This window comes from Musca autumnalis, unplaced genomic scaffold, assembly GCF_047663935.1.
Source record: "Musca autumnalis isolate F117 unplaced genomic scaffold, ASM4766393v1 scaffold_2, whole genome shotgun sequence".
Taxonomy (NCBI): domain Eukaryota; kingdom Metazoa; phylum Arthropoda; class Insecta; order Diptera; family Muscidae; genus Musca; species Musca autumnalis.
In genome coordinates, this window is record NW_027411755.1 from 253,899,937 (window position 1) to 253,926,592 (window position 26,656).

Here is a 26,656-nt window from a genome sequence, read left to right on the forward strand (position 1 = left end):
CTCCACAAGTGGTGTCCTAAGACACGCCGTTCGGACTCGGCGATAAAAACAGTAGGTCCCATATCATTGAGCTAAATATGAATCGGGGTGCACTCATTGATATGAGAGAAGTCTCCCTTGTCCCATATGGGATGTTGTGGAACAATGTTTTTTTATATGCAAAGGAAATAAAGTTAAATCGACTGGATTTCGTAATGTAAACTAAGCATAAGTCTAAAGGCGAAAATACATCCAACGTTTCAGTAAAGTGCTGTAATGCTTGAACGCCTGTTAGACTATGAACTTATACTATGATTAAAACTGTCAATCCCATAGAATATACGTCAAATAAAATCCAGTGGATTTAGAACTACGATTTATTTGACGTACATATATACTATGGAATTGACATTAGAAATCGAGTCTAAACGTACTATTGGTTTACAATTACGAAGTCCACTCGATTTCAACTGTCAATTTCTTTGCGTCAAACGAATTGGATTTCATTTGACGTTTGTGTAGTGGAATTTACAGTTGAAATCTAGTGGATTTCGTAAATGTAAACCAAGCATAAGTCATTTATGTTAAAGGAATAAAGAAACCGTCATACCTGGTTTATTCCTTTACCCCCAATGACGTAAACAAGAATGCCATACCGATTATGCCTTAAAGGTGAATCCACTGGATTCCAGATAAGTTTTCATGTGACGTATTCCCCGTGAAATTGAACTTTTTAACCACGCATTTCTTTAATATAAACAGACTTTACGCCACTAAAAACCATCGACAGCATTTTTCATACTTTTTAAAGTGTACTTACGTGACTTGTGCTGAAGCTCGTCCAACAAATTGCATTGCAATGACCGCCAATAGCAACATGTTTAAAATTTGTCGCCCCATGATTATTGACAAGTAGTTTTTTTCTGATGATCGTAAGGCAAGTAATATTATGATTTCAGCATACAATAATACAAATATTTTGATGAGATCTCAGCATAAAATATGATCTGGAAAAATATAGAAAAAACATACATAATTTGTCATAAATTAGGAAATAATTGAAAGAAATTTGATTGACTATTGCTTGAAATATTTAAACATTTAATTTGTATTTTATAAATTTTTCGGTTACGAATCCAAATAATCTAAAAATCATCCTAACCCAAAAAATCGTTGATTACCACAAAAACTGGAACGAACACACATAACATCAATGCTTTTATTAGATGTTCTGGTTTATGGCAAAATGTTATGCCAAAACATTTATTCGAAAAACACGCACACACATATTAATTTGTTTATATATAAATGCATATACGTTTTGTATATTTTGTGTAATTAGTGCATAATTTGTTGTACACATCATTGTTGTTAGCAGAAATGGTTTTCTTTATATTCCAAGCAAAAAAAAAATCAAAGATTGAAATTTCTTTGTTTGAGTGGATGCAGATTTCTTGAATTTTTATGTTTTTCTCACGTTTCTTTTGTATAAATTACTTTATTGTTTATTAAATAAATATTTTGTGCATGGAATAAGTAACCGAAATGATTTTAAAATTTAGAAATAAGCCACAAGAATACGTCATTTGACAACGTCAAGTGCAAGTGTGCTAGGCACGTTCTAAAGCCCTCGGCACATACGGTCCGTTTAGTGACAAGTTGGGACACGCGTTGTCCCAAAACAGTTAAATTATGTTTAACTTTAATGCGCCAGCCACATTGTTGTTTTTCAAAAAACTTGGCATCACTTATACTTTTTTCATGTGGTTGTTGTAACGCAACGCACAACGCACCGTATGTGCCGAGCGCTTAAAGGCCTCGGCACATACGGCGCGTTGAGCGTTGTGTTACAACAACCACATGAAAACTTCAAGAACAAACTTGGCATCACTTACACATTTTTCATGTGGTTGTTGTTTTCAACGCTCAACGCGTCGCACAACGTACCGTATGTGCCGGGGGCTTAATAAGGCCTCGGCACATACATACGTAAAATTCCAAACGGCGTTTGCATTAAGCGCTCGGCACATACGGCGCGTGGAGCGTTTCGTTACAACAACCACATGAAAACTTCAAGAACAAACTTGGCATCACTTACACATTTTTCATGTGGTTGTTGTTTTCAACGCGCAACGTGTCACACAACGGACCGTATGTATTTGGCCCATTAGAGCTTTTTTTCCTTATAATGATTTATTTGACGTATACGCTATAGAATTAATATTTGAAATCCAGTTATTTTTCAAATAATTCCAAATAATGCAATTTATCATCAAACAATTTATCATCATCGTATAAACGCACGTTAATAAGTCTGTCTGCTTACATTTCCAGCAAGAATTGTCCTGCAAGAACTTTCTCAGAGAGTAAGGAGTTTTTATTCCCTTTTGCTAGAAAATTATAAAAAGTAAACAGACACCTTCCCAGCAAAAACCAGCAGGCAATCAGCTGACTTGCCAAAGCAGAACAATTTGTCGGCCAATGAAGGAACCAATGGAAGCAAAAATGTGTATTTTATTAAAAATAAAAAAATAAAATGACCCAAACATGTATTTTTCAACCTCGTAACTTTGTTCTACAAAAAATAATACCATTGGACTTGCTATTTCCGCAATAAAATTGTTTTTTATATTTACAAACATAAATCAACGAAAAATTAAAAACAAATGATTGATTGTTTTCAGGAAGAAGAAGAGTTGCAAATGTTTGCTAGAAGAAATTTGTCCAGCAAGAATTTGCAAACTCTCAGTGAAAGAACTGTCAAAATGTCTCTCTCGAATTGCTCTCTTTTGCTGGTTTTTTGTGTTAACAGACGACTTCCAGCAACAATTGGTACAAATTGTTACAAATTTTAGGGTAACCAGACAGACCTAATGTCAAATAGGGATCCCATATCGCCATGTTTGCATTCGATCTTTTTGCCGGTTTTGCTTTTTGCGTTTCAATTGTCAAATTCATGGCGTATACGTCAAATAAATTCTCACAAAAGATGTTAACCCGGCAAAATCTATAATGTAAACATGACGTTAACCTCCGTTATAAGGCATGGTAGAACAAATATAAGGTAAAGTTAATACTACAACAAATACAACTCGAACAACAACCACAAAGGAATTTGTTTTTGTTTGTAACGTTACTGCCAGTTGTATTTGTAAACAAAACAAGGAAATGTCTATAAATTATTGGAGTTTAAAAAACTAATACTTTTTCACATTTGGTTGAATATTTTGGAAAACATGAATGAAAATTCGTTACATTTTCAATTTTTATGTTTCCACATCATTCCACTAAATGCATAAATTCTCGCAGAAAGTAGAATTCTTGCAGAAAAGTTTGGGGTCGCTGGAAATTCATAGAAAAAGGAGAAGCTGTTTCAATGTTTTGTTTTAGAAATCAAAGAAGCACATGTTTATGAGGGCTTTATTTTTTTAAATTTTTACAAAATACCTCACATATTAACAAACGTTGTATCGCCTCTACAAGCAAGGATTTACTGCGCGGCTTATCGTTCGAACTTGGAGGAAGTTACATATCATTGATATGAAGAAGTCTTTCTGGGAAATGGTTTTTTCCGCATTATATTTTTTTTCTCAAAAAATATATGTCCCTAATGTACATCGAAATAGAAATAAATGTATAAAATGTCATATGAAATTTGACACTAACGTTACAACCCAGTTTAGTCAGCTGTGTATTGCTGCTACCTTTTCTTATTCTACCATGGTTATAAGGAATAAACAAGTAAAGTATCTAGTACGCAAATGTTTTTATTGGAGCCAAGGTACATTTATACAAAGTAGAAGTGACAATCAGCTGTATTCTTACTTTTTTTGTAAATTTAGTTTTCAAAATGTAATTGGGTCTAGTCATGAAATTTGAAACTTCGAAATTTGCTACCATAAAATACTGTTTTTCTTCCTAAACGTGTAATAAAAATGACCTACGACAGTTCTGAATGCTTTATTTTTACATTGTCACTCAAATTTGTTCTATTTTGGAGGATTTTCAAAATGTATTTATTTTTTCCTGAGAAATTTTTTGGAACGACCCTATTATTCAATATTTTCTTTGACAATTAATTTTCAATACCAACCATGGCACAATTACCCAGGTAGTGGCATCGTAAAATTTTGAATATGTTATGTCAAAACTTTCTTTATGTTGTTGGGAAAATTACAACAAAAATATTTTTTTATAAAGGGATTTGACTTTTCATATTCGATCAGCTGGTGTGATACCACTACCTGGTAGTTCTGCCATGATACCAACAATGTTGTTTTTGTAAATTTGTTAGTTGTTGTAATTCATGCACATACCTTCTATAAATTTACCTTGATTGGAGCTTTTTGACTAACCTTTTTTATGAGAAAACCAGTGTATTTAATAAATTCGGTTATATGTAAACGTACCATTATGGGTTTTTCGTTTTTGTCCGTTTTGTTTGTAAAGGCAATAAAATATATTCCACAAAACACACTATATTATTTACATATAAAAATAAATGCATGTTTATATATATTTGTTTCACTTCCATGGCATCTGGAATTTGTTTACTAAGATTTGCATGGATGCAATCAAACCAATATTTTTGTTTATACATATAAAAATATTGTATGTTTATTCTTCCGTAATAACAACATCACTTAAGGCAAAAATTAAGTTTTATTTCACGTCAATGAAATGTAAATATGCACAAACGCATACTATGATAATTTTCAAGGTCTCACAAGTAAGTGTTCCCGTCTTGTTATAAGAAAGAAGAATATTTTTGGGGAAATAGAGCAAAAATATAAACGCATTTTACATTTGTATATAGAACAAGTTTTTTGAAATTCTATGGAATTGCCAAAAATAAAACCGTTATCATGTCTCAACCACCGATATCATGTCTCAACCACCGTTGGTTGCCGTTGACTTCTTTCTCTTCCCAAAACTAAATTTGATCAGGACTCTTTCTTTTATTTTTGTTATGTCAGAAATGAAGCAGGAAAGCAAGGCAAGCAGGCGAGGCAGCTTATGTACCCAGGCCTTTATTTTATCAGAAGCAAGCAAGGCAAGCAGGCGAGGCAGATTATGTACTCAGCCGTTTAGTTCGACTGTGATTTGTTTGTTCTTGTATGGTTTACGATAGAATTACGATCATGGCACAATTACCCAGGTAGTGGCATCGTAAAATTTTGAATATGTTATGTCAAAACTTTCTTTATGTTGTTGGAGAAATTACAACAAAAATAATTTTTTATAAAGGGATTTGACTTTTCATATTCGATCAGCTGGTGTGATACCACTACCTGGTAGTTCTGCCATGATTACGATATAGGATTGTTCCGTTGCTTTCTGAAGGATTAAAGCCGTAAACACATCCAACATTTCAGTAAAGTTGGGCTCATTTCTGATAAAAGAATAACAAAGATGTCAATATTACAAGATAGGAAAAGTCAATTGTTAAAAATTAACTGTAGAGGGAGTTAACCTCTGTTGCTACGACATCATAGCAACATTCTGTTAAATGAAAACTGTTACTCATTGGAATATTGACAAGAAAAACAATAAAACTCAAATTTTAAGGCGTTGACTTTTGTTTTTTTATTAAATAAAAAATAAGAAATAGTGAAGAAATAAATTTCAGCCACAAAACACAACGTTAATGTTTTCTGCCGCGAGAAATGGGAATCAAAAACTATTGACATTGCTGTTATCATTTCCAATGAGTTGTGTAGCCATCTGAAACCAAAATGTGAAACTATTATCATATGTTTTTGGAAAATGCATTTGTTCGGGTCTTTATTACTTTACGTCTTTGAGAATAATAGAGCAAGGGCAACATAGATCGATTTTCTCATTATTATTTTATCTGAAATGGCGCCCAACTTTACTGAGACATTGGATGTGTTTACGGCATAATGCCCTAAACACATCCAACGTTTGAGTAAAGTTTTGTGTCATTTCTGGTAGATGAATAAAAGACAAAGTGCTGCATTTAGTATACAGTAGTTTTGATTTTGCTGCCAATCGTTTTAGTGCGAATTAGATTTTTCTGCCAAAAAATTAAAATATTTGCACTTTTGTCAAATTTTTAATGCAAATTTCACTTTTAACTGCCAATCCTATAACTGCGAATTGTATTTAACTACCAATAATATTTGGAAAGAATAACCCAATTTCATTGAGAATTTTGTATTTACCAGCCAAAAACTATATCACGTCATACGACAACTGATTTTTTTAGATTTTTTTACGAAACAGAAGAAAAATGTTGACGTGATAATTTTTATACAATCGATGATATTATGAGTCGAAGCTCTTTCTACGAACTTACCTCACCTGAATTCCTTGAGTAAATTCCTCATTAGAACAATAACAAGATTTTGAACACATATGGTGAGAATTATGTTTCCTTAAGTTTACTTCTGCAGGTTGTTGCAAAACACAAAGAAAAGTTAACAATCCTTTCTTTCGAAAAGAAATTGAATGAAAGAGGTGGAAGCAAATGTTAATAATTGGAAATTTATTTATGAATTGATGCAAAATAAAGACTTTTTTGACGATGTGTTTCAATGTATTTCAACATTCCTTTCCAAAATAGTTCTCGGATCTTAGGAAAGGTAAAGCTGAATATCACATTTAAGAGTCAATTCTATGGCATTTTCTTTGGTGGGTGAATCGGATATCTGCCACTTTTTGGCAGCTAAAAATACTAAAGATAAGTGCGAAATTCGTTTTGCTGCCATAAAATGCGTACAAAACTTGTTTTGGCAGCTAAGTCAAAACTACTGTACTTGTAAACGTAATATTTTTGTATGCCATTTTAAAGACAACTTTCAAGCCCATGGTTTAATAAAAAAGGTTAGCCCATGGTACAATAATACAGGTAGCATTATCATGCCAGCTGATGGTAACATAATGTGTCAATTGCATTCAATTTATGTCAAATTTTGACATCTTATGTTACCAACAATTGCCGATGCGGCTACCTGTGTACTTGTACCATGGGTTATGGGTACTTTACACGATATGTATTTTACATATGGGTTGTCACTTTGCGTATACATTTTGTATATAAAAAGTGACAACCCATATGTAAAATACATATCGTGTAAAGTACCCATTAGCCAAAGCTTTATGTCAATTTAAATTTTTTTCATTCGAGTATGCCTAAAACTTCAAAACAATATAAACAAACTGTGTATGTGTGTGTGGTGTTTGAATAATATGCCAAACAATTTTGAAATCAATCGAATTCAATGATTTTTAAAATTGTTTTTAGACCATTTGTATGGAAGAAATTGGTGAGATTTGCATTGAAACAATCAGTTTATCATATTCACAACTCGATTATGTGGAGAAAACTTAACTCTTCATTCATTTTTCGCGTTTTTAATAAAATGCTCAAAAAACGCATTGTAAACAAACCCAATTGTTGCTTTTATTTTGAAGTTTTAGGAATTCAAGAAAAACAAGGGTTCTATAGATTTTTTTCATTTAAATCTACCTCTTTACTTATACCATGTTCAAGCCTACAAAATTGTTTTTTGAATTGTTAAAAAATCTTAACTCGTTTCAAAGTTTTCATCGTTTACATCATTTTGAGTGACTGTCACTGTATGTACATAAGGCTTTTGGTTGTCGCCAGATGAAGCAAAACATGCCCTAAACGGCCTATTGACTGAGAAGTTATACCGATTTTGTATTATCCATTGTCTCACCTCATCAACATGACTTTAATCAAGGAAGATCAACAATAACAAATCTATTTGAGTTAACCTGTCATACACACAATGGTTTTGCAAACAAGCTTTAAACTGATTTTAGCAAAGCGTTTGATACGCTAGTACATAAAATATTAATATACAAACATTATGGGTTTCCCAACAGTTCTCCTCAATTGGATTTCATCCTACTTTCAATGAAGCTCTTTCCAACGATAATTATTTCACATCTGGGGTTCCGGCTGAGGCGGGTGTGAGTGGCGTGGGAACTTTCACAAAAAAAATGTGTGAAAACGATAATCAACTCTATTCTTAAAGTACTCTTAAATTTACAAAATCCACTGGATTTCAAATGTCAATTCAATAGCGTATAGGTACATACTACTAATAAAAAGCCTTCGAATTGTGACGAGGATTTATTTGACGTATACTGAATGGAATTGATATATGAAATCCAGTGAACTAACATACCATTAGCGTACTATTAAAAAATTCGTCTGTCCGCCGTAAAGAAAAAAGGATACGAAACAATCATTTATTTTTTTATAAGGATTTTAGCAATTTTTCACTGAACCAACAAAAACGTAAAATTACGTTGTAATTAAATTATGATTTTTCGTTCAAATTAATCCTGCATTAAAAAATATATTGCTAATTGGATATTGTTTCTTGGAATCACAATCTCTTACTTTGCGCATAGTTTTGTTTTTGCAAATTTTGTTTTTTGTTTCCACAATTGTGTAATAATAAATTGTGTTGTATAAATAACAAAAATAGCGATAAACTTTCAATTGTTTGAAATAAGTTCATTTATTTTTTTGCTTATTGTATACAATTTCTAAACATTGTCGATAAGAGCCATGAAGAATGAATGAAAAGGCTGATTTGGCGAACTGAGATTTGAACGAAGCTTAAAGTATTTGAATGTTATCTGTATAAACTTACAGAGGTCTAGTAATAAATATTACATGAAATATATGTATGTATAAAAATGTTTATGTTTTAAATTTTAAATTAGATTTTGAATTTGTATAAAACACCTTATTGATAAGTCTTTGCAAAATCTTTGTGTTTGTAGACTTGTTTCAGATGAACACATTTAATTGGGTCGAAGTTTAATAAATTGTGCTAATTCTATATTTTTTTTTTCTAAATTGCACAAAAACGTTTCTAGAGTCAAAATACTTGATAATAGCATGGAGACAATTGTTTTATATTTTAATAATAATAATTTTTTTTTCAATATTTTAACAAATTGGCACTTTAATTTTAATGTTGTTTTTTTAATAATACAGTTTTTTTGTCGTTTTCTATTGTACGCAAAACAATTGAATCTTACTTGATTTTTCTTGTTCACTATTCTAAGCGAGAACTTTTTTTCTTATCGCGATTTTCGTATAATTATATTTTTCTTCAACTTAACGGCACCGAAACTCGAATACGAATGAAATATTTTTCAAAATGTTGTTTGCTTATAAAAGAGAGATCATACTTTTGCAAAGCTGCTGAAGCTTATACACGACGGATGATTTAGAAATGTGTATATCCCTTCGTGAGATTCTCCAAGTTTGTATGGTGGTAGGAGAAGACGAGACTACTGTGTGTGTTTATTTCTCTAAAAGAAATGGTGGAAGTAGATTCCATTTGCCGGATTTCTTTATTACTACCATGCCATGAACAACAATGCATTTCAGTTGTTGAAAGCTGCAACAAGCAACGATGCACGCACTCTACTCATACACTCATACTTTCGCATGTTGTGTGATCTACAAAACAGAAAAAAATGTGGGAGTTCATCTCATTTGTTTTTCCCTGGCATGCCGGCATAAAGAGAAATGACACTTCTTCGTCTTCAACCGACACATGTCATCTAAAAATAAAAGAATCTATAAACGCACATTGAAAAAAATGGCATTAAAGAGAAACATCAAATGCTATTTGAAATAAAAAGAAATCCATCATTATCATCAAGTTTAAACTTGATGTTTTCAAACAAAAAATATATTCTATGCATTTAGAACTTTGGTACCGAAGTCTTTAATTCCTCTTTTCACAAATATCACTCTAAATTAAGTATATAATACTCCCTAAAATGTCGTCTAATATTTTATAATTGAAGATTTTTGTTTCATTAAAACACGTCATTTTCTTTTGTCACACCCTGTAAAAACATAAATTAATGAAGACGGCATCTGTCAATATCAACCTATCCATCATCTTGTAACACACATTTGACACAAATAATTTTTTAGTTTTATACATTTGTATGTGGGTTCTTATAACAATTTATATTAATTTATTTTAGGTTAGGAATTCTGAATAACATTTTTTATATTTATATTCATGAAAGTTAAAAATTCATAGTTTATATTAAGCCTCTGCGCCTAATAGCTTTATAGAGCATTTTCAATTGTATTTGAGAAATAGAAATTTTAAAATAAATATACTTATTATCTTATAGTACGTTTATATATAACCGGATTTAACAAACCCACTGGGTTTCAAATGTCAATTCCATTGCTTATATTTCAAATAAATCCTCATAAAGAAGGTTAACCCTGCAAAAGGCTATAATATAAACATGGCCTTATGTCCAATTTACATTAGCAACTTTTTCGTCATTTAGAGCTGTTTCGTTATTTATTTGCTAAAACAGGCATCATTTTGCGTCATTTACCATACAAAAATAAATGACGATAGCTACGTCATTTATTCTAAACAACGCACGAAAACACCATACTTTTATACGCAACCCTGCTTTTTCGTCATAAACTACCAAAAAATGCAACTGTTTTATGATGTCTTTGTTTGTTTGTGTGTGTTGTAGAAAAACAAAGATACTCAAACGATGACAAAAGTGAAAATAAATGGTTAAAAAACTTGCAAAAATTATGTTTTTTTGTTTTTGGAATTAATTTAAGTTATTTGATACACATTTGTGTTGTGAAATTCCTGTTTTTCTGAATAAATATATTGTGTGCGTGTGTTTGTGTTATTGTATAAGTGTGTATGTGCGATTGTGTGCGTAAGCAAATGACGCAAAAAACAGATGTAAATACACTTCATTTGATTCTAGGATTTCGTAAAACGAACTAGTGTAATTTCATGAAATTAGGTCTCGGTCCACGATAGAGCGATTTTATTGAAAAAATACATATCATGAAATTAGGCGTTCTTAGATCGAGTTCCTTACTAAAGTAATTTTATGAAATTGCTGTAGTGGGGAAGTCGATCTAAAAACTTCTTATTTCATGATTTAATTTTATTGAAATCGCTCCAGTGTGGATCGGGACTAGGCGTTCTTAAATCGAGTTTCCCACTACACCAATTTCATAAAATTACTTTAGTATGGAACTCGACCTAGAACACCCTATTTCATGAAATGTTTGTCCCGGTCCACACTAGAGATATTTTAATGAAATAATTTAATGAAATCGCTCTAGACCGGGAATTAGAAAAAAAATATATTATTTTGAATCCTAACAATCAGCGACATCATTTCTTCCAAAAACAAAAAAATAAAAAATTTTATATATATAATTCACGCGAAGAAAATTCTTAATAGAATTGCAGTGTCGAAATCGGAACTGGCAATAGAAATACAATAGGTCTGTTCGATAACCCAAAAGTTTGTACAAACTTTTACAAAATGCTGTTCGATAATTTCATGAATTTTTTCAATGAAATTGCTCTAATGTGAACCGGGACTAATTGATTTTTTTCTTTAACACACCATACACATTATAGCTTTTTTTGACAGGTTAACCATCTTTGTGATAATTTTTTGGCATATAGCCAATGGAATTGACGTTTGAAGCCCAGTAAAACATAGACTCGGACCATTACCTCGTTGCAGCAAAGGTCCGTACCAAACAGACACAACACGGAAAATGCGGCATATAGGGCTACTTTACAATCAGTAGCAACGCGTAGCGCACGAGAGAGGTATCGGGAGAAAAGGAGAGAGGAGAAACGTCTTTTCCGCAGGAGAGAGATGGAAAAGCGGGAGTGTGAACAAATCGAGATGTACAGGAGACAGAATGAAGTCCGAAAATTCTAGCAAAGAGTGAAATTTGGTAACTGATACAGATAGTGTGCTATGTATACGGAAAGAGCATTTTTCCAAACTGTTGGTATCCAATAGTAGCGAAGTCGACGAAGATACCACAGATCCAATCCCAGAAGAAGGTATTGAATGTATACCACCCGTCCAAGATTAGGTAAAGACAGCTGTATAATAATAAGACAGCAGGAGCAGATTGACTACCAGCCGAGCTGTTTAAAGCCGGAGGCGACACGCTAGTTAGCTCCACCTGGCAGGAAGAACGCGTACCCGACGATTGGAACCTGAACATACTGTGTCCCGTCCATGGCACAATAATACAGGTACAGCGGCAAAAACAGCTAGTTATCACACTAGTTGTCAAAATTCATTATTTTGAATAAAAACACATACAAAATGTAAACAAGCAATTCACAATAATACATTATTGTGATCAAATTTGACGTTTGGTATGATTTGATGTAACACCTTCTTATTACACCTATCGCATACAAGATAGTGTCAGGGATATTGTGCGAACGACTAAAGCCCATGGTCAATGACATAATTGGACCTTACCAATGCGGCTTTAGACCTGGCAAGTCCAGATATTTACCCTGCGGTAAATCCTGGAGAAGACCCAAGAGATGCAGATCGACAACTACCATCTTTTTGTCGATTATAAAGCAGCCTTCGACAGCCCGCTGCGTTCAAAGGTATTCCAAGCCATGTCTGAATTTGGTATCCCCGCAAAGCTCATCCGGCTTTGTAAAATGACTTTAACTGACACGAGGTCCTCAGTTAAAATAGGAAAGAACCTCCCCGAAGAGTTTGGTACCAAAAGAGGTTTCAGGCAAGGAGACAGCCTTTCGTGTGCTAAACACTTTGGTTTAAGTAAGCAGTTTAAAAACAAAGCCACATCTCGTCAAACAAAAATAACGTCATAAAATAAAGTCGTTAAACAAAAAAGACAGTTGTCTGGACGCCTGCGTTACACAGGCAAGTCTTGGGTTTTTGACAATCAATACATGTACTCAACTTTCCTGTCATGTGTAAACGCAGGGTAAAAGAATAAAAAAGAAAAGGGCAACCCAGTTCGAAATAGGCTCGGCCTTCTGTTCTTTTATATTTATTATGTCAGAAATGAAGCTGGAAAGCAAGACAATCAGGCAAGGCAGCTTATGTACCCAGGCCTTAAAGGGGTGAGTCCATAAGCTGCCTTGCCTGCTTACCTTGCTTGCTTCTGATAAAAGAATAAAAAAGAAAAGGGCAACCCAGTCCGAAATTTGCTCGGCAGACTTTATTCTTTTATTATGTTAGAAATGAAGCAGGAAAGCAAGGCAACCAGGCGAAGCAGCTTATGTACCCAGGCCTTCACAGCCTGTTTCACTATATCGAACGAAAATGAAAACGAAAGAAAAACTTCTAAACTCTTGCATAATTTTCAAATTTTCTAGTTGTGTCGAGACAAAAACAAAGTCAAAATTACAATGAAAAGCAAAGGTTAGGTGTTTTTCGTTCGCATTCATTTTTTCATATTGAAACAGGCCCTTAAGTTTAAAATACATTGAACTTTGTTGCTTGCTTCACGCTCAATTTTATGTAAATGAATAAAGGCCAAGTACCACCTAAGTCAAATGCTGCCTAATTAATTTGAATTAGGTAGTACTTTGCCTTTAGTCTTTTACATTAAACTGAACGTGATAAAGCGGCTTATTTCATTGTGTTTCTACCTTTAGACTACTGATTTTTTGAAATATTTTTGTGACAGTATCGATATAAATAGATCTATTAATGTTCGGCGGTATTTATGTTACCACGATGTTAAAGGGTTTTTTGATGTTGAGGACAGTTCTGTTCAAATTTGATCAATGAATATTTGAAATTTCTTTTTATGTAGGTGCCTACACCTCCTTAGCCATCTTCCCTTTCCATAGAAATTGTAATTGGCAATATTTGTTGTAGTGGTATTCCTAATCCATGTTTCTGTCAAAAGTACAACGTCGACCTTCTCGTTCTCTAAGAAGAGTTCGAGGAGGTCTTTATTTTCTTTCTTTTTCACACTTTGACTGTTATATTGTAGTATTTCTAACGCCATGATGATACTTATAAGAGTTGTGGGTCTGAGAATATTAATACTTTCGTTTTACGGTCTGGATTTACTAAAGATACGTCTATGTTTAATATTTCATTTATTAATTTGGATTTCATTTTTTGAGTGTTGTAGCTAGATCAACAATAAGTTTACCTTTCTTCTCCGTTTTCATTAATGTTTTCTAATAACGAGTCCAAATCAGATTGGGTTTTCAATATTTGCGAGCCATTTGGGGAGACATACGTTTCACCTTCCGCCAGAGCTTCCCTTGCATGTTCTTCCTTGCGTTCTCTTGCTCTCTAATTCTGCTTTTAAGCTGTAAACACATCGAACGTTTGGGTAAAGTTTTGTGGCGTTTTGGTCGTTTTTACACTGTTGGGCATGATGCCGAAAAATTCAAATTCATTTGAAATATATGCCGGCAAACATATCAACGCTGGGCTTTGGTGTCGGCGTCGCCCTGTTGTTGCTGTTTTTTTTTCAACGGCCAACCCAAAACTTTACCCAAACGTTGGATGTGTTTTCAGCTTTATTGTTTTTAACCACCTTAGTGTATGAGCTTATAGAGTGTATGTAGCTGGCTGATTCCTTTCTGTTGTCTATAGTTTTGCCTTGCGCGTTGCTCTGATTAGGTCCTGCCCGTTTACCTCTAGTTGTATCTATGGTAGGGAAAGTGGTGTCAATGTCTTCCACCAGAATCTTTTCTTGAAAGATTCTCTATTGTCATAATACGTTTGACTTTATATGCTCGTTGTCTTGCTGGACAAGGTCTCTCAAGGGGAATGAGGTCTCCTTTGCAATTAATGGGAACTTTACACGATATGTTTTTTACATATGAGTTGTCACTTCTCCCGTACAAAATGTAAATGCAAAGTGTAAAAAACATATCGTGTATAGGGATACGTAAAATCGATTTCGGTTAATCGATTAATCGATTATTAGCCGCAAAATTTCTGAAAGTCGTAGTCGATTATTGGCTGTGCGAAAACCGGATAATCGATTATTCTTAATCGTCTTTCGAAAGACGGAGTCAACTATTATTCGTAGTCGACCATTAGTCGTAGTCTATTATTATTCGTAGTCGACTATTCATCTTGGACGACTTTTAGTCGTAGTTGACTATTGGGCGTGCTAAAACCGCGTAATGAACTGTACTTTTTTATACATATATACATCACGGATCGCATCAATGGAAATGGTCGATTATATTCGATTATAATCGGTTTTCGGCGGTTAAGGAATAATCGAAAGTCGACTTTTAGTACATTCTCAAATAATCGACTAACCGAAAATCGAGTTTTAAGTTTTTCACGAAAACCGTATAATCGAAAAACCGATTATTGCATTCCACTGCGTATCCCTAATCGTGTAAAGTACCCATAACACAAATTATTTTTTCAGCACATGGCTGATTTTCTTCATGTGGAGAGAAAAATTTTTTTACAGGTCTCAATCCTCTCTTTGCAGTGGTCCACTGTGTGTTCAAAACGGAAACACCTAAAGCAGCGTCCAAATTGAATATAATTTCGAAATTCTTTTCTAAACCAACCCTTAAACAATATTTTGACACGTTGTGTTGGCACACGTATTCCTTCTTGCATTCTTGTAACTCTACTTATTTTGATTATTTGAACATCAGATTGGACTACTTCACTTTTCAATTCCTCGTCCGAAATATCAGTTGGTATGCCGAATATAAGCCCTATTTTTGCTATAAAATGGGCAGCCTGTTGATGCGCTTTTTAATAAAACTTTGGCGCGTGCAAAGCCAATTTTTTTTTAACGTCAAGAACACCTTGAATTCTTAAGTTATGAATTAACCTAGTTAAATTCACAGAATTTAGCATTGTGCGGTCATTATTATCTTTCTGAATATTGTCTACAGAGACAAAATAATGCCTTTATGATCTTCATCATAACATAAATTGTACTCATTCGATTTGTTAACCTTACCTGAGGAGGTGCTTCCAGAAGTTTCTTTATTTTGTTTACTAAGGCTAGCTTGTGGATCTTCACAAGGTGAGACTGTTGTTTCCATATTCGTAGCTGTTGATTCCTTAGTCCCGGGCCACACTAGAGTAATTTCATTGAAATTTTGACATGAAATTATGCGTTTATAGATCGAGTTCCATATAAGAGTAAAATCATGAAGTTGCTGTAGTGGGGAATTCAACCTAAGAACACCTAATTTCAGGAAATTTTTTAATGAAATTCACTCTAGTGTGGACCGGGACTTATTATTGTCTTCAAACCTTTTTTTCTTTGCAGCCTCATTTATTGCACGGTTACACTACAGCTTTTTGCCGGGTTAACCCACTTCATGAGGATTTATTGCTTAATCTGGTCAAATCTGACCAGATTTGCCATACAAAAATTAAATCCTCTCACGACTGGGTTTATTTTAAATCCGGCACAAATCCACCAAAAATACAGTGTTGTATTCGGTATTTGTGCAAAAAAATCCAACTCTACACAAAAAGTACCAAAAGTTGCAACTGTTTTTGCAACAGAGTTAGTCGTGTTTTACACGTTTACGATTGGTCACATGAGATTTTATGGAATTAATAAATCTCAAGTTATTTGAAAATCATAAAATTATTTATTTTTTTACATTAGACACTTTTTAACAAAAAGTACGCTTGATACCATGATACAAAAATGTATCCCTGTGTGTAAAATATACCAATATGAGCAAAGAGGGGACGATATCTCATACGAAAAATTGTAAAAGTGTAAAACACGACTTTATTAGTTATTTTGTATGTATACGTAAACAAACATCAGCTGACAGTTTATATCCTCGAAAAGCAATGTGTAACCAGCAAAGATTAACCCACTGGATCTATTAAACCCAGTGGGTTAACCATCAATAGTGTAACCGGGGTATTATATTGCCATTTCTGCTTGGCTTAATTCTGGGGCCGCCTCTGCTTCTGTCTCGATTGGTTTCCATTCTGGAACCGTTTCTGCTTCTATCTCGATTATGTCTCCTATTAGTTGGCCCACGGGGCGACGGGGGTGGTGGAGGTAGGACTTCGTCCTCCTTCATATTGGCACCGAAACAATCACTGTTATATTTTCACTTGTATTTGTGCTTATTTTTTATTCATAGACAAAAATTACTATAAGAGAAAGAAAAACAACGGGATCTTTCCCGTCTAAATTGTCACCGATCTTTTCTTTTTCATTTTCTTCTTATAATTTTTAATTCGATTTTTGCATAAGCAAAAGATATCAAAGATATCTAATGAAGTGGACCAAATTTTTTCAGTTGTCAAATTTTAAAATTTTATTTCACTATTATTTTAAATCGATCAAGAAATTTAAGTTGTAATTTGTTTATTCACAACGAAATGCCGTTGAGCTTAAGTGCGACATTACGTCTTGGCGAAAGGAAGTACGACAAGTCCTATTTGAATTTTTATAGCATGGCACAATTACCCAGGTAGTGGTGTCGTAAAATTTCGAATATGTCATGTCAAAATTTTCTTTATGTTGTTGGGGAAATTAGTCCCAATTTACATTGGGCGAGTTTACTTGCGGCAATTGTCATTTTGTAGGAGAGAGAGGTGAGGCATATGGTAACCCTTTGCCTCTCAGCACCCTCTCTCACCTACAAACTGACAATTGCCGCAAGTAAACTCGCCTAATGTAAATAGGGACTTACAACAAAAATATTTTTTTATAAAGGGATTCGACCATGGTACAATAAGAAATGTAGAACAGGTTCGAAAAAACGATAGAAATTCAACCCTACACGTATGCCCGCTTCCTGTCAGAATTGTTATTTTGGCATATGCAACAGGTTGCCTTTGTTTGTTTGATATTTTTTGTCATTTTATCCAATTCGTTAAAACAGCGCGAACATGAATGAAACATAAATATTTGTTTTCACATATACATCGAAACACGGTCAAAAACTTATTTTCAAATTAAGTTTGATAAATATATTCTACAACGGCTCTGTAATTAACGATTTCATTGCAATTTATTTTGGATCTATTTTGAAAAAATGTTTAATATTTTTCAAAACAAACACATACACACAAAATAAAAACTTCACATTGACAAAAGTCGGTCACACTCAGAAAAAAAAATTGAAATCAGATGTGAGCTCTGTTATACCATGGTATAAGTAAAGAGGTAGATTTAAATGAAAAAAATCTATAGAACCCTTGTTTTTCTTGAATTCCTAAAACTTCAAAATAAAAGCAACAAGTGGGTTTGTTTACAATGCAGTTTTTGAGCATTTTATAAAAAAGCGAAAAATGAATGAAGTGTTAAGTTTTCTCCACATAATCGAGTTGTTAATATGATAAAATGATTGTTTCAATGCAAATCTGACGAATTTATTCCATACAAATGGTCTAAAAACAATTTTAAAAATCATTGAATTCGATTGTTTTTAAAATTGTTTGGCATATTATTCAAACACCACACACACATACACAGTTTGTGTCTATTGTTTTGAAGTTTTAGGAATACTGAAATGAAAAAAAATTAATTGACATTAAGCTTTGGCTAACCTTTCTTATTAAACCATGTGTTATACCTTTCTATTTATACCATGGATTCGACATTTCATATTCGAACAGTTGGTGTGAAACCACTACCTTAAGCGGCCATCAGACTATCTGCTTTTCCACATGTATGTTGTCACTTTGGGTATACTAATATACAGAACAGCTGATGTCATACATGCGAAAAAGCAGATGGTCTGATGAAGGCCTTAGTAATTAATAGAAATACCTGGTCTGTTCCTTTACTTTTAAAAGTGGTAAAACCGGCAAAAGTAGCAAAAGTTGTAAACTGCTCCCATATGAATTGTATGGTGTCTGAAGTAAAGGAACGCTTTTCGAGTAAAAAGTGGTAAAAATGTAAGATTCTTGCACGTAAAGGAACAGAGCTACCATGTATAAAAAACATAAACAAAACCAAGGCATCATGGTACAAATACACAGGTAGCCGCATCGGCAATTGTTGGTAACATAAGATGTCAAAATTTGACATCAATTCAATGCAATTGACACATTATGTTACCATCAGCTGGCTTGATAATGCTACCTGTATTATTGTACCATGCAAGGCATATTCATGTAAGGTAGAAGTGACAATCAGCTGTATTCTTACTTTTTTTTTTGTAAATTTAGTCTTTAAAATGTAATAGGGTCTACTCATGAAATTTGAAACTTCGAAATCTGCTACCATAAAATACTGCTTTTTATCCTAAACGTGTAATAAAAATGACCTACGAGAGTTATGAATGATTTATATTTACATTTTGCTTCAAATTTGTTCTATTCTAGAGGATTTTCAAAATGCATTTATGTTTTTCCTGAAAAAAATTTTGGAACGACCCTATTATTCAATATTTTCTTTGACAATTAATTTTCAATAACAACAATGTTGTTTTTGTAAATTCGTTAGTTGTTGTAATTCATGCATATACCTTATAATAAATATACCTTGAACAAAACAGACCCTTTATAGGAGGGAAATTCAAACAGCTGATTGCAAATACTCGTTTTATAGATGCCTACTATTTTCGTTCCATGTGTTTGTCAGTTGTCAAACTCCCCAGTGGCGATGCAAGTAGAATAGTTTTTCAAACAAAAAAGAAAAAAACGCAGTTATGCAAGCAAATAAAACAAAAAATTAAGAATAAATAATAAATTAATGGCTGTTTCAAATTAATAATACTAAAATACAATATAAATTCCAATAAATTGGAGAAAAATGTACCGTTTATTAACGATTAATCGTGTTGCTATAGAAAATTGTAAATTGGCTTTGTATGGCCGAAAGCATGCGGTAATTGGGAGGAATTTTGTGGGTTTGACTGGCGGCAGACAACAACAAAAGGATGGTCAAAGGGTTTGTTTATCTGCAACAAGACAACAATTTGTGAAACAAGAACCTCCAAGAGTTGTCTACTCTCATCTACAAAACAATGTAAATCCAACATTTTTAAAATCACCATCACTCCAAGAAGCACCTTTAATTGCGGGGCAAAGTAAGTAACGGTTATTTGTGAGTGATGCAGGAATGTGGACATTTTAGAACATCTATCTTTTTAGAGTCCGGCACAGTGGGACCTATTACGAGTGTGCGTGAACAATCAACAACACCTACCAATGCAGAAACAATGGAAAAGAAAAAGAAGAAAAAACGTAAATTGCGTTATGCAAAATATGTTGAGCTCTTGGAAGGTGGGTCACTAAACAATATTTTATTGTTGGGTAATGTGTTTGAATGAATGTTCCATTTCTAGTTACGAATGGTGCCGCCAGTGTACGCAAATCAAAAGTTCAGCGCTTGAGAGCAAAGAAATTACAGGATTTTGTTGCGAAGACACAACAGGAAATTATCAAGAAAATTGTGAGTAAAAAAGAAAAAGCCGCCACCGAAGAAGGAAGCAAGAAAAAGAGTAAAACTAAACCGGCCATAACTATGCAACCCATTGAATATCAAAAAATCAATATGGAAGTTTTGGATACATCGCTATTGGAAGCTGGTAGTTATGATGATAAACCAATGATATTTTTCGGCAAAGATGATGAAGATTTAGTAACGAGAAAAATTCTAACAAATCCCGAACAAATCGATCGGATTTCAAAGAGTTTTCAAAATTTCAGAGATATCATTGAAAGTTTGGAACAGGAACAGGAACATGAAAGTTTTAGGTAAGCATAAATGTGCATAATGTGGAAATGCCTATAATACAACTTCGTCCTTATAGCCTTAATGCAACCAAACACCCTTTGCCAGAAGAAGTTATTGATCCATTGGACTCATCTGAACCCTATGTACATCCTGATATCATAGATGAATCAACAAAAGTTAGTAAAACTGTGAATGTAACAGAGAAATCAAAACCAAGGTAAAATAATGAATATTGCCGGTTTTCTTGTAAACTGATGGAATTATTTTTTCGTTCCAGGTTCAAATCAAAAATCCACTTGAATGAGACCCAAGAACGTTTAGCCAAGGAACGAGCTTTACGTTTGAATCTCAACACATATTTGAATGTATGCGTTTCGGTGGGTCTACTAAATCGAGCATTATCCACCCTGCTAACCTATCGCCAAAAAGCCCTAAAGAACAACTCCAACAATTTAATAACAATTGACTTGTATAACATTCTTCTGCACGGTTATGCTGAAAAAGGAAACTTTGAAAGATTTCGTGATATTTTCAAACTAATTGAAGAGGATGGCTTGCAGTTTAATACCCAAACCTTTGCTGCGATATTTGAATGTTTGGGTCGACTCGAATCATCCGAAGCCAATGTGCTGAATATACAAAAGGCCGTTAAAAAGGCAGAAAAAATGGGATTTACCTTAAATGAAATTATGGATAAATCCTACTTTATAGCTGATCAACGTGATATTGCCTTGGATGCCATACAAAGAGTTTTACCCGATTTCCAACCAGTTTATACACCACCCGTTTTAGAATACAATAATAATCTTTTGAATACATTCAATGAGCAAATACAACCAGCCGATGATATGAATGTTAATGTGAATTCTGAACAAAAGGTTCCTGGTTCGGAAATAATGAATTCGAAATTGGGCTATAGTAAGGATCAACTTGAGGAAATGGCTCGAGAACAATTGAGAATTGAGCTAGAGGGCAGTATTACCATAAAATCCATTGAGAAAACTAAGGAGTTTATGAATACAGAGTTTTGTGTAAGTTGAAGGGATTTTGAGATGAAGTTCTAATAACAAAATTTATGTTTCTTTTAGCGTGAAAAACTTAAGGAAATGGAAACTCAGTGGCGTAGCCAGATTTGCAGTGCCATTGCCCGTGATCTGAATACCCTCAAAGCTCAAGTACGGTATAAACCGAATGGATATATGAACTATTACACCTATTTGAATACCCTGGATAGTTCCCAATATGCAGACATTTTAATACGTGAAATATACAAACTTGCTGAAGGTTCAGAAACATTTAGTCCCACTGTTGGCCAATTGTATAAAGAACTGGGGCAAAAAGTACAACAACGGTAAGTAGTACAACAACAAGACATATACATAAATGTTTCACATGCTTGTTTTTATTGCAGTTTCCAAATTGAACAGAAAAAGAAAAATGGTATATTAGAAAAAATAGGTGATATTTATAGTTCATACTGTGATATATGGGATCATGCGAATAGCAACGATAACACACGTCAAATGTGGCAGCGTTTGGTACACAAAGAGCGTGCGACTGGTCCAAGCATGGACATAAAAGAAGTTGCCTGGCCCACAAATGTTTTAACCGGTGTTGGCCGTTTCCTTTATAACATTTTAATGCGTGATATAAAAATTGACTCCAACTGTATGCGTCAAAATCAAAAATCAACACAACAACATTTACTACCAGCCTTTTATACACTGTTTCGTAATCAGGGACGTTTGGTCAAAGAGGAAGTTAAACCACATCCTGTATTGGCACGGTTATTGCGTGCATCACGTCGTCAAACTTTGACATTTGATTCAAATTTGGTGCCAATGTTATGTCCACCACAACCCTGGAGTACACCGCACAATGGAGGCTATTTATTAAATAAATCCGATTTGATACGTTTGCCGCTGCAGGTAAGTAAAACACAAAGCGAAAAGGAAACGGAACATCTTAATCTACTTTCTTTTTACAGGCCATACAACAATGGGAACGTATTAATTCCATGAATCCACAAAATATATATCCTGCCTTAGATTCTCTAAATCAATTAGCCAGTGTGCCATGGCGTGTTAATACAGATGTAATATTTAAAGTTGCTATTTTGTTTTATAAACAATTTAATTGTTATCACCTATTTTGTATAGATTTTAGATGTCATCATTGAAGTGTTTCAAAATGGTGGCGATGACAAACTTGATGTTCCCCAACCGCCTAGCTCTTTGCCTGCCCTTCCAGCAATACCTAAGAATGATGCCTCCATATCGAATGCAGATCGTGCTAAATTATTCAAAGATAAAATGATGCATAGACGCAAACAGGCGGAGATGTACAGTTTATGGTGTGACACACTGTACAGATTGTCTTTGGCTAATCATGTGAGTAAATAGTGTATTGGATGTATTGGATACTACGCATTAGTGTTGTCATATTGATAGGTAATGAAGTCATCAATTATCTTACCATCTTTGGAAAGTTGCAGTCTTATCTGCATATACAATGTTTGGAGATTAGTTTGTTGCCAGTGTTGGTAAGCGTAAATAAGTTGAGTGCATAGGGTTGATGCCACAGCTGAATGAATATATAATTGGTTTAGAACTTTACTAATGTAATTTTATCTCATTTATCTGCGAATGGTTGATGGCTTCAATCAGTGAAAAACTCATATACAGGCTAGTTTTCTATGAATAAACTTTTTGTTGTCTTCCAAGAAGTACCCGCCTTTTAGGACAAAATAAAAATCAGAGTTCTTGCAAGAGAGTTTATTACAGAAATGTGTCTTATTTATAATAGACCCATTGGACAAATTTTCTTTTTATAAAATCCCCCCTTTGAAAGGTCTTATATTTATTAAGCGTTCCTTTTGGAGGTTTTATATTTTATATATTATTATAGAAGGCCCCTTTGAAAGTTATTGTACCTATAGAAAACCTCTTTTTGGGAGCATTCTATCTAGCGAAGACACCTTTGGGGAGGCCTTCTTCCTTTAAAAGACTCTTTGGGGAGGTCTTCTTTCTATAGAAGATCCCTTTGGGAGGTTTTATATTTATAGAAGACCCCTTTGGGAGGTATTCTATCTATAAATTATATCGTTGGGAGGTCTTTCGTCAATAAAAGCATCTTTGGGTGGTCTTTTATATATAGATGACCCCTTTGAGAGGTCTTCTATCTATAGAAGGATTTCTTCTTTCTGTAGAAGATCCCTTTGGGAGATCTTTCTATGGAAAACCCCTTCGGAAGGTCGACCATTTATGAGTCTTGTACCTATAGAAAACCTATTTCAATAGAATATAGTTCTTCTAGCTATGGACGGCCTCTTTGAGAGTTCTTGTACCTATGGAAACTCTCTTTGGGAGGTCTTCCATCCACTACTATTTGAGACCTAGTAATATTTGGTATTTCTTTTTTTTAGTTCCGCGATAAAGTTTTCTGGTTACCACACAACATGGACTTTAGAGGACGTGTCTATCCCGTACCGCCACATCTCAATCATTTGGGTTCTGACTTGGCTCGTTCTATGCTGATATTCGATCAACCACAACCATTGGGTGTAGACGGTTTCAGTTGGTTGAAGCTACATTGTATAAATCTCACTGGTCTAAAGAAACGTGATTCCGTTAGAGAACGTTTACTTTATGCCGAAGAAGTTATGCCCGAAATATTAGATTCTGCAGATAATCCTCTGACTGGCAGACGATGGTGGGCAAAATCTGATGAACCATGGCAAACGCTGGCGTGCTGTATAGAAATTGCAAAAGTCTATCGTTCACCCAACCCGGCAGAATACTTAAGTCGTTTTCCCATTCACCAAGATGGTTCCTGCAACGGGTTGCAGCATTATGCCGCTTTGGGTCGTGACAAGGCTGGAGCTATAAGTGTAAATTTGGCACCTTCAGAGACACCAAATGATGTGTACAGTGCAGTGGCTGCTTTAGTGGAGAAGTCACGCAAACGTGATGCCGACAATGGTCTGCATGTGGCCGAAGCTCTCGATGGCTTTGTTAAGCGCAAAGTTATTAAACAAACTGTCATGACCACTGTGTACGGGGTTACTCGTTATGGTGCGCGATTACAAATTGCCCGCCAATTAAAAGACATCGATGAATTCCCCAAAGATTGGGTTTGGCCAGCCTCTACATATTTGACCACCAAGACATTCGAAAGTATTCGAGAAATGTTTACATCGACAAGAGAAATTCAAGATTGGTTCACCGAATGTGCCCGCCTCATATCAGGGGTTTGTGGTAAAAATGTGGAATGGGTAACGCCGTTGGGTTTGCCAGTGGTGCAACCATATAATCGCCAAGATAATAAACAAATTCCTAAAGCAAATGTACGTGTCTCAGAGTTTACGGCCACCGATATGTATGAAAAACCCAATGTTATGAAACAAAAGAATGCCTTTCCTCCGAATTTTATTCACTCGCTGGATTCATCGCACATGATGTTGACATCATTGCATTGTGAACGTGCCGGTCTCACGTTCGTTTCGGTGCATGATTGTTTTTGGACCCATGCCTGTACAGTGCCCGAATTAAATCGCATATGCCGACAACAATTTGTGGCACTGCATTCACAGCCAATTTTGGAAGATTTATCCGAATTCTTAAAGGAAAAATATAGTTTTAGAGAGGGGTAAGTGCAGTGTTGAATATGTTTTTTTGTTTTAAATAAGTTTTAAATTTGATTTTCTTTTTTTACGTTACAGAGAATTTAGTAATGACAATTCAGCTGAAGATTTATCGAAACGAAACTTGAATCGTGTGCTTTGCCAAATGCCTGAAAAAGGCGATTTCGACTTGCGAAATGTCCTGGACTCTGTATACTTTTTCAGTTAAAAAAAAAAATAACTACGCTTGTTGTTGTATTTTTATTTTATTATTGTTAGAATTAGGGAGTGGGTTTACCCAGGTTCCTTAACATTGTAGTCCTTAACCAAAAAAAAAAAAAAAAAAAAAATAAGAGAAAAAACAAAACAATTGGCTTAAAAAGTAATTAGTTGAATTAGAAAAACAAATGATTTATACAATGTTCTTTGTAAGAATTTTTAGTTTTAAAGAAAGTTATAAGAAATAAAAACAAAAACAAATGAATATTTTCAGTTTTTCTTGTTTTATTTTAAAAATAACCTATCGTTTCTAACCAATTAGGAACGAAATATATCGGATTTCTCTTTGAAATTATGGGGATTATTCTGAATGAAAACTTCCCGTGAGTTTTCTCACTTCCTCCGTTAAGTTTGAACGGCAGAGAGACAAAACTCACGGGAAGTTTTCGTTCTGAATAATCCCGTATGTCAACAAACTTTGCAGCATAAAAATTCATATCGATTCATTTCAAGCACCACGGTTATGAAGTTTATATTGCCGAAGCATGACCCAAATTCATTCGCTATGGTACAGTACATTATCCAATCATTCGTGATACATTGCGATATTCCGATCCGAGAGGTGCCCCTAAACAACCTAAAGGTGTGAAAGTACGAAATTCCCGAAATGTCAAGACCCATATCTCGGGAAGTATGGACTTCCCCCCGGAAAATTATATATCGTTGTATTTAGGATGCCAAGGGCTATCTACTGTAAATTTCAGCCCGATCCGAGAGGTGCCCCTAAACAACCTAAAGGTGTGAAAGTACGAAATTTCCGAAATGTCAAGACCCATATCTCGGGAAGTATGGACTTCCCCCGGAAAATTATATATCGTTGGAATCAGGGTCCCATGGGCTACCTATGGTAAAATTTTCGGACCGATCCGAGAGGTGCCCCTAAACGACACTTGTTCCTCGACTCCTTTGTATAGGGCTGACTGCCCGAGCCGTATGTTGCTCTAATCCACAGCTGTTGAGGTGAGTATAGCCTGAGATGACTCTCGATTAGCAACAAATGACTTGCTTCGGGTATGACTAGCAAGGTTTCTGCGAAGAACTTGGCTTACCACTAACCTTGCCTGTCTTCACAGACGTACAAGGTTCCTGCAAAGATGCACTGACTGAAGGGAATTTAGTTTATTCAGTAATGATTTTCTCACTACCTTTCTTCGCCACCTAGGCATACGAAACAGACGGATGGACAGGATGTGACAGTATCGACTTATTCGAGGCAGGCTGCTGTTCTTCGGAGACCTCATACTTTTCACAACGACTACACCTTTTTC

At 34.4% G+C, this 26,656-nt stretch overlaps 2 protein-coding genes across 2 annotated transcripts in view; one reads left to right on the plus strand and one right to left on the minus strand.

Moving 5' to 3' along the window:
* The window catches only part of LOC141395492 (uncharacterized), a 28,114-nt gene extending 18,796 nt beyond the window's left edge, over positions 1-9,318 (minus strand). Inside the window, exons 1-2 of the mRNA XM_073971479.1 lie at positions 9,028-9,318; positions 800-986 (exon numbers count right to left, since the gene is read on the minus strand). Coding sequence (XP_073827580.1) covers positions 800-879 — 80 coding nt within the window. The 5' untranslated portion in view covers positions 880-986; positions 9,028-9,318. The remainder of the gene's footprint in view (positions 1-799; positions 987-9,027) is intronic.
* Positions 9,319-19,233: 9,915 nt separating this feature from the next.
* Positions 19,234-25,589, plus strand: PolrMT (mitochondrial RNA polymerase). Its single transcript, XM_073971488.1, has 11 exons — positions 19,234-19,838; positions 19,903-20,034; positions 20,097-20,508; positions 20,565-20,705; positions 20,766-21,519; positions 21,577-21,839; positions 21,900-22,416; positions 22,476-22,583; positions 22,648-22,878; positions 23,913-25,135; positions 25,209-25,589. Exons 1-11 carry the CDS (start codon positions 19,562-19,564, stop codon positions 25,336-25,338), a joined length of 4,188 nt encoding a protein of 1,395 aa, XP_073827589.1. The 5' UTR covers positions 19,234-19,561; the 3' UTR covers positions 25,339-25,589.
* The last annotated feature ends 1,067 nt before the right edge of the window (positions 25,590-26,656 follow it).